The 8,495-nt window shown below is 38.2% G+C and overlaps 1 protein-coding gene across 1 annotated transcript; it reads right to left on the bottom strand.

Annotated features, from left to right (window-relative positions):
* Nucleotides 1-549: 549 nt before the first annotated feature.
* LOC145139652 (uncharacterized) lies at nt 550-3,168 on the bottom strand. Its single transcript, XM_079073398.1, has 3 exons — nt 3,062-3,168; nt 2,120-2,621; nt 550-666 (listed from the first exon to the last, which is right to left on the bottom strand). The coding sequence occupies exons 1-3, from the start codon at nt 3,166-3,168 to the stop codon at nt 550-552; spliced, it is 726 nt and encodes a 241-aa protein (XP_078929524.1).
* Nucleotides 3,169-8,495: the final 5,327 nt, after the last annotated feature.

The raw sequence follows: 8,495 nt of genomic DNA, 5'->3' as shown, positions 1-8,495 counted from the left end.
GAGGAAGCTCTCCAGAAGTTGGTCTCTTTCTCTCAGGCATTAAGTGTTGATTTCACTCTCGCTTCATTTTTCATTTTGTTTTTCGCTGACTTATTATATCTTTATCATAGGTGTTTGATCATGTTTCCGTCGATCTAAGGATCCGGGCGGAGATCGTTGAACAAGCCCTTCAGGGACAGGAGAAGATGTGGAAGATGACCAACAAGGATCTTCTGAGGAGGGTGGAGCTGCTTATCATGGAAAAGGCTAAGAGAGAGGAGGCGCACGTACACGAGATGGAGAAAGTGATCTCTGACGCAAAGGTCAGTGCTATGGTGGCCATTTGGGAGGCCAAGATCTGTCTTACTAAGGATCTTATAAATGCAGGATCCTGGGACGTGGTTGGTTGGCACGAGGCACTAGCTAAATTAATTAGCAAGCCTGCTACCGCCAACCAGGATCTTGTACTGTGGATGGCCGGGGGGGAGGGCGGAAGAGAAGAAGGTTGATTCTAGGCCTTTTAGGTGATTCGGGTAGCATAATATTTTGATGCATGACTCTTGTAAAGCTTTAGGCCTTTTCGTTTTGAATATAATGGTTGATCTTTCTTTCTTCTGCTTGATCTTTCTTTCTTCTTTCTACGTTTCCTACGTAATTCAATACTAAGGTATTTGCATAGTTAGGATCCTGAAAAAAGTGAATAATTCTTAAGACAAAATGGCCTGATAAGGATTAGTTAAAAAATAACAATAACTGACTTTGTTAAGTAATCTAAAAGTTTCTTTTAGAAGTTTAATGATTAACTTGCAACCCTTAAGAGTTTTTAATATTCTTTTAAAACATCTTTAAAGATATCAAAATAGTGAATGACTTCGAAGTGACGAAAGTTCATAAGTCATCGATTGGTTTAGGATCCTAGAAAGTTTAGGAACCTTGATTTTACTTAAAATTTCAAAGTTAAGGAAATATGGAACCGGGTTGTCTTTGAGATTCTCTTTAAGCTTCATGAGTCATTGAATATTAGAATTTACTTAGAATAAATTCCAACTTAGGAGAGAACTTTGGTTCACTGGTGAGAATGAGGTTCCTTACCAAGGAAGGTCGATGAGGATCCTTAAGGGAAATGATCCTTACTGTCAGAGATCCTTAAAAATAAGGATCTAATATCTCATATGAGAAATTTCTCCTTAGGATGACCTATTTAGATTATAGACTTTGACAAAATAGATAAGATGTTAATGTTATATTCTGGGGAGGATCCCAACTTGTGATAACATGAAGATCTTATGTAATTTCTGGTGTAAGATCCGAATCTTTGATAACATGAAAATGTTATAAGCCTTAAGTAATTACTAGGGTAGGATCCCGATTTCTGGATAACATGAAAATTTTATAAACCTTAAGTAATCACTGGGGTAGGATCCCGATTTCTGGATAACATGAAAATGTTATAAACCTTAAGTAATCAATGGGGGTAGGATCCCGATTGTTGGATAACATGAAACTTTTATAAACCTTAAGGATCTCAATTTGTGTTCAAGGATAAGAGGGTTGCCAAGCCACTAAATTGTGAAATGATCCCCTAACCCGTGTCCCACAGTTAGATATCATGCGTCCAAGCGAGGTGTATAAACCTTACTTTGTGTGAAAGAGGTATTTAGCTCTTTAAACCTTTGAGGGGATTAAGTACCCTTAAGCGTGGGAGAGATGATTAGTCTCTAGATTATGTATATGATAGTTTAGAGATTACATTGTTAAATATAATGGAGTTTACCAAGTATTAAGGCGTTTAGATCTTCATGTGTCAAGATCCTTGTATTTCAGGGTGTTCCACCTTGAGGATCCTGATGTTAAAGGATCATCAATCTTGAGGATCTTGATTTGTTTAGGTTCTTCGATCTTGAGGTTCCTTAAACGTACGTTGTTCTTGGTTTTGTTGTGGACTAGTCAACCCTACTTACACATAGTATGCTTTGAGGTGTAGAGCATTCCAGGATCTTGGCAGAATGTCTCCTTCGAGTGTTACTTACCAATATGCTCATTTTCCTGCTTCAGCATCTATAAGATATGGTTATTCCCATTGAGGAGCCAGTTTTCCTGCACTCGGATCCTTGGTGTTTTGGAATGTTTTCCTTAATACCAAGTCTCCTATTGGAAACCTTCTGACTCTTATGTTCCTATTGTAGGATTTGGTGATCCTTTGTTGATGAGCAGCAATGCGTATTTTGGCAAGATCCCTAAGCTCGTCAATAGTGTCAAGATCTTGTGCGAGGATCCTATCGTTGTTCTCTTCGTCTTGCAGCAAGTATCTTGCCGTCGGGATCACTACTTCAGTAGGGATTACTCCTTCTTTCCCAAACACCAATGAATAGGGGGCCTGACCTGTGGCCATTTTGGGAGTGGTCCTATCTGCCCACAAAACGAAGGGAAGCTCTTCTACCAATCTTCTTTTCTTTTTGTCCAGCCTTTTCTTCAAATTGTTTACTATGATTTTGTTTCTAGATTCCGCTTGACCATTAGCTTGGGGATGAACAAGAGTAGACATTCTCATTTTGATTCCCCAGCTTGTGCAAAAAACTCTTGTCCTTTTGCTTATAATTTGGGATCCAGTTTCGCATATGATTTCAGCTGGGATCCCGAACCTGGTCAAGATATTACGTTTAATAAATGATACTACCTCTTTGTCTCTTACCTGAAGGAAAGCTTCAGTGTCAATCCATTTGGAGAAGTAATCAGTCATCACCAGGATGAAGACGTTTTGTCCTGGGGTCACTAGTAATTTTCCAACTATATCCATCCCCCATTTCATGAATGGTCATGGGAGATAATAGGATGTAGAGGTTCTGCCGGTTGATGTAGGATATTGTTGTGTCTTTGGCAAGCATCACACTTTTGAACATGTAGAAAGGAGTCTTTCTTCATGGTTAGCCAGTAGTATCCTGTTCTTAATATTTTGGAGCATAAGGATCTACCCCCGGTGTGATTGCCACACCTTCATGTATATCCTTGAAGACTTCTACAACTTCAGGATCTTCCAAGCATCTAAGGTATGGACCTGCCATAGAATTTTTGTAAAGTTTACCTTGGATTAACACGAATATTGAGACTCTTGTCCTGAATGCTCTTTCGCTTTTTTCTACTTTCAGGATTATGCCATTTTGGAGATATTCCATAATGGGTTGTCTCCATGACCGTGGACTTCTTCAAGGATCCTGCCCGTCGGGATCCCTTTGAGGAAGGATCCTATAGTCAGGATCTTCAATAGTTGCTACACTTGTCGGATATTTAGGATCTTCCGATTTGTTGGAGAGGGTTTCTATGGTTGGGGTTATTATATGGATTATAGGAATCTTCGTCTCTCGTGGGATCCTAAGGGAGGATCCTAAATTTTCTAATGCATCTGCTTCTGTGTTTTCTTTTCTAGGAACTAGGGTTAGGCTAAAGTTTTCGAAATCATAAGCTAATTTTTTGAGGATCTCTAGATATAATGCTAATTTTTCACCTTGCACTACATAAGATCCACTGTGGTGATTGGTTAGTAATAAAGAATCAAGAAATACCTTAAGATCCCTGATTTGAAGATCCTTAGTCAATTGTAGTCCCATGATGTGTGCTTCTTATTCTGCTTCATTGTTGGTAGTGTTGAATTCACAACTAACTGCCTGGGGTATGATGTCCCCCTATGGCGACTATAGTATGATCCCTGGGCTCGTTCCTTTATGATTTGAAGCTCCATCTGTGAACAACATCCATTTTCCCAGATGTTCATCTTCTAGGAGTTGCTTGGCTTCCATGTCTACTTCGTTCTATAGATCATCACTAAAGTTAACCACAAAGTCTACTAATGGTTGTGATTTTATGGTGGATCTTGATTCGTATATGATGTCAAATATGCTTAACTTCACCGACCATTTTGCCATCCTTCCGGACATTTCTGGTTTTATCATGACATTCTTGATACGATAGTTATTTTTTACATGTATAGTGTATGTTTCGAAATAGTGTCTTAATTTAGTAGAAGCAGTTACTAAGGCAAGAATTAATTTTTTGAGGTGAGAGTATCTGGTTTCATGATCCAGGAGACTTTTCCTTACATAGTAGATAGGATGTTGATCCCCGTTAAGATCCTTGGCAAGAACGGCACTTACTGCGTTTGAGGATACTGGGAGGTAGAGAATAAGTGGTTCTCTATATATAGGTTTTGCTAGTAGTGGAGCAGAGCTTAGATAGTTTTTGAGTGCCTGGAAGACTTTCTCGTGTTCCCCCTTCCACTCAAATTTCTTATTCTTTTTCAAGATGTTGTAAAAGGGCTTACACCTTTCTGAGGATCTTGAAATGAACCTGTTGAGTGCTGCTACTCTTCTGGTTATCCTTTGGATGTTCTTTGTTGAAGATAGGGATCTTAGTTCCATGATTTCTTTAATCTGTTTCGGGCTTGCTTCAATCCCTCTTTTGGTTACCATGTATCCAAGGAACTTGCCTGACTTCATTCCAAAGTGACATTTGAGTGGGTTCAGCTTCATATTGTATTCGTCCAGGATGTCAAATGCTTCCTTAAGGTCACTGAGGTGATCTTTGGTTTTCATTGACTTCACTACCATGTCGTCAATATCAACTACCATTGTGTCCCCGATCTTGTCTTTGAACATCTGATTCACCAACCTTTGATATGATGCACCTGAATTTTTAAGACCAAAAGGCATTGCGGTGTAACAATATATACTTGTTGGTGTTATGAATGCAGTATCTTCTTGGTTTGATGGTTCCATTTGGATTTGTTGGAATCCTACTGAAGCATCCATGAAGGTCAGGAGTTCATGGCTAGTCGTCGTATCTATCAAAGAGTTAATATTCGGTAGAAGGAAAGGATACATTGGACAAGCCTTGTTAAGATCCTTGTAATCTACACACACTCGCCATTTTCCGTTTTTCTTTTTTAAGACAACCACCTTAGCTAGCCACCTTGGGAACTTTACTTCCTTGATCATTCATGTTTTGAGGAGCTTCTCTACTTCTTCTTGGATGATTTGATTCCTTTCAAGTGCAAACTTCCTTCTCTTTTGGTGTATTGGTCTGAAAGAAGGATCAATAATAAGTTTATGAGTAATAATACTCTTGTCCATACCTGTCATATCTTCGTATTTCCATGCAAATGTCTTACTTCTGGTTCTTAAGAAATTCAATAGATCTTGCTCGATTTGCTTAGGAATTAAGGATCCTATGAGGACTTTAGCTTCAGGATCCTCGATGCCCAGGGGCACTTCCTTTACGTCTTGTTCCTTTGTCTCTAGAACATGTCGTGCCCCTTGCCTTAATTGCTATGCTTGTTGGGGTTTGTTCATAGATTTCATAGAGGTTTTGTATCATTCTTTCGATTCTTGTTGATCTCTCATGATCTTCATTGTTCCCCATGGAGTAGGCAACATCACACACTGATGGTATGTTGATGGAACCACTTTCATCTCGTGGATCCATGGTTTCCCTAGTATCACATTATAAGAAGATAAGGTGTCAATAACACAAAAATTTTGTATAGAGTTTACCCCTTCTATGTATATTGGTAGCTTTATTTCTCCAACTTTGTGTTTCGTTTCCCCGCTAAAACCTATGAGGACTGAGGATCTCCTGACTATCTCTGATTCTGGGATGTTCATTCTTTCAGCGCGTCTAGGAGTATGATATTTACCTAGGATCCTCTGTCAACAAGGATCCTTCTGACGAAATGGTTGGCCATGTAAAGTGTTATCATGAGTCCGTCATGGTGAGGATCCTGAATTCCTTCCCTGTCAGTCTCGTCAAATGTGATTTCTTTTTCACTGCTAATCATGGTATTCTTCTGTGGTCTATCTTGATTTTCTGTTTCAGAGACCTTGGCGTGTCTTTTAGCCTGAGAATAAGAGGTACCACATATGTTAGATCCGCCTGAGATAACGTTAATTATCTCAGCCTCAGATGGTGGAGATCCTGGTTTCTCCGGGATCCTGTGATCATCTTGGTTGTTCTCCCTGGATGTTTCTCTTTTTCTCCCGAGGATCTCTTTGAGGTTTCCTTTACTAAGGAGGTAGATGATTTCTTTTCTTAGGGCTATGCAGTCCTCCCTCACGTAGCCAAAGTCTTCGTGGTAAGCACACCATTTGTACTTGTCTTTCCAAGCGGTAGACTTGCTGTCTCTTTTTGGCCATCTTACTGATCGGTTATAAGCATAACATCATTCCTATGGTGTTCATGCAACACTAATTTCTTTGATCTAGTTTTTTCTAAGTAAACATACAACATTGAATACCAAAGCAATAAACCCTAAATGACTAGCATACGAATATGAAAATCACATATGATTAGGGTTACAAAGTTTACCTTGATTGTTATGTAGCAATAACAATCACAACCCTTCTTGATCTTGACTTCTGAAAGCTTAGTGCCTCAAGTGTTGCACCTCTAATGGAGTAACAAACACTCTATGCAAAGGAAGACTTGGAGAAGGAAGGATTTCGGCTAGGGTTTCTCTTGGAATTACTTAGGCCGAAAATCCTTAGTCAGAGGGTCTTTATATAGCTGTGGCTGCTAGGGTTTTTAGGTGGAAACCCTAATACCTTGCTTAGGCAACAAGCAGTCCATAGACTCCTTCCTTAGAGCCCTTGGACGAAATCTTATGGGCTTCCCCATAAATTTCGTCCACTCCACTCTATGGTGTCCATCAGCCCAATTATGCAACTATCAATGATTTACACAACTAGTCCCTCAATTATTAATCAGTCCCTTTTAATCCCAAAATTAATATCAAATTAAATTCTAATTAATTACTAATTAATAATATGATTTCCAAATAATATATTAATCTCATAATATATTAATAAAACCATTTTGAGTACCAATTTATTATTCATATAATAAATCCTACTCTCTCTCCTCTTGTCATTCTATTAAGTTGCATGAGTGAAGGCAACACAAAAGGACCATGCTCATAATCGGGTCAAGTACATACCAAAATAGTTATGGGCTTAGACACCTAATCCAACTGTCTCCTGCTTGGATAAGTCTAATAACTATTTTGTAAGTACGACTTCAGAACCTGATCAGCAATCGTAGGTTTCAAAAGACGCTGTCAACTCTGATCTTATCAGTAATGCGTCCTTTAGATAAGGGATCATATATTCCTCCATTCTAGATATCATATAGACTGAGACATGGATTTTAATCATTCTCTCTGTCTATATGTCGTTTCCCGATTTCCGATTTATGAAAACTGACAACAGACTACAATTGAACACATTAACTTAGTCCCGACTTGGCCAAGCGCTTTAGGGTGTCATCACTAAATCATCGAGGGGTCCATAGATATCGCTTTTATCCCTCTTAGGGTAAAAGGAACGGATAAACTTCGAATCAAATGCTTGCTTGTACTTACTCATCAAATTGCACACAACAATATGTTTTATAACACCAAGTTACTGGTGCGTTTACATATTATCAATGTGCAACTGACTTGCAAACTACAACTCACATGTCTCCATTTCAAGAACATAAGATATTATCGTCTCACTAATCACTCGTGATAAAATCCATGAAGTGATTCAAGTGAGCATGGGTTTAATCCAATACTCTAATCTTATTACAGGAGTACTCACGAACACTGCACCAGACTTTTGCTATGTCTACAACACTTTAGACAATCTACAGTCGGATTCATGACAATCTTCATTCATACCTACCACCAAAGTATGATCAATTGTGGAAAGTTTGAATAATCTAATTATTCGGGAAGTCAAAACATGCAAAGTGAAACACAAGAATAATACTAATCCTATATGGTCCCAACCTCTTGAGTATAAATAAAACACCGTGATTTAATCACCATATTGATTACTCATTATTCATTGTATGATGTTTCTGATAATCAACTTAATACTTGAATTATAACATTAACTATCCCATGCTCTAAGCATGCATACTATGTTTACCTATGGTCCTTACTTTGTGAAATAGATTAATTGAATACATTTCCAATGATACTCATTTCACAACTCCTAATCCTTGTCATAAGTGTAAGAATACCAAATTCTTGCCACTATTAGAATATGTTAGATTCTAACATTTTATGCAACGATCCTTTCGTAATGTCACAATACCAAAGCCACCAAGACTTTGTTAATGATACTACAAACTGCTCTATTGGAGATTGTTACAAGGCAATTCCTTAGATATGAAGTCCCACATTCAAAGTACATTCCTTTGAACATCCTTCTTGCATAAAAGTTTCTAATCTACATAAATCCTTAAAATCCAACTCCCATTAATGGAAACATTTCCATATTTTCCATATGACAACACATTCTAAATAGAATCCTCTCTATTCATAATAATGTCAATATGGTCTATCCATTACTATACTTCCAACCGCCCACAAACGACCAATACTTAGAGAACCTCAGATCGTCCTTGACAATTGTTTAATTATTTTAGTCATATCCGGTCCTGGTCCTTTTTCCCTCATAATGCCCTAGGCATTTGGAAAATCA

The sequence above is a fragment of the Lactuca virosa genome, chromosome 9, assembly GCF_052849685.1.
Source record: "Lactuca virosa cultivar CGN04683 chromosome 9, Lactuca_virosa_CGN04683_v6, whole genome shotgun sequence".
Taxonomy (NCBI): domain Eukaryota; kingdom Viridiplantae; phylum Streptophyta; class Magnoliopsida; order Asterales; family Asteraceae; genus Lactuca; species Lactuca virosa.
This window is presented reverse-complemented; position numbering and strand designations above follow the sequence as displayed.

What these genes read in the sequence shown, in the direction of transcription:
- LOC145139652 (XM_079073398.1), bottom strand. Translation starts at nt 3,168, where the DNA reads ATGGAGACAACCCATTATGGAATATCTCCAAAATGGCATAATCCTGAA. An exon ending in AATATTCGTGTTAATCCAAG is followed by an intron (nt 2,622 to 3,061) that starts GTAAACTTTACA and finishes TATCTTGACCAG; the next exon opens with GTTCGGGATCCCAGCTGAAA. An exon ending in GGTTTCCAATAGGAGACTTG is followed by an intron (nt 667 to 2,119) that starts GTATTAAGGAAA and finishes CACTTTTTTCAG; the next exon opens with GATCCTAACTATGCAAATAC.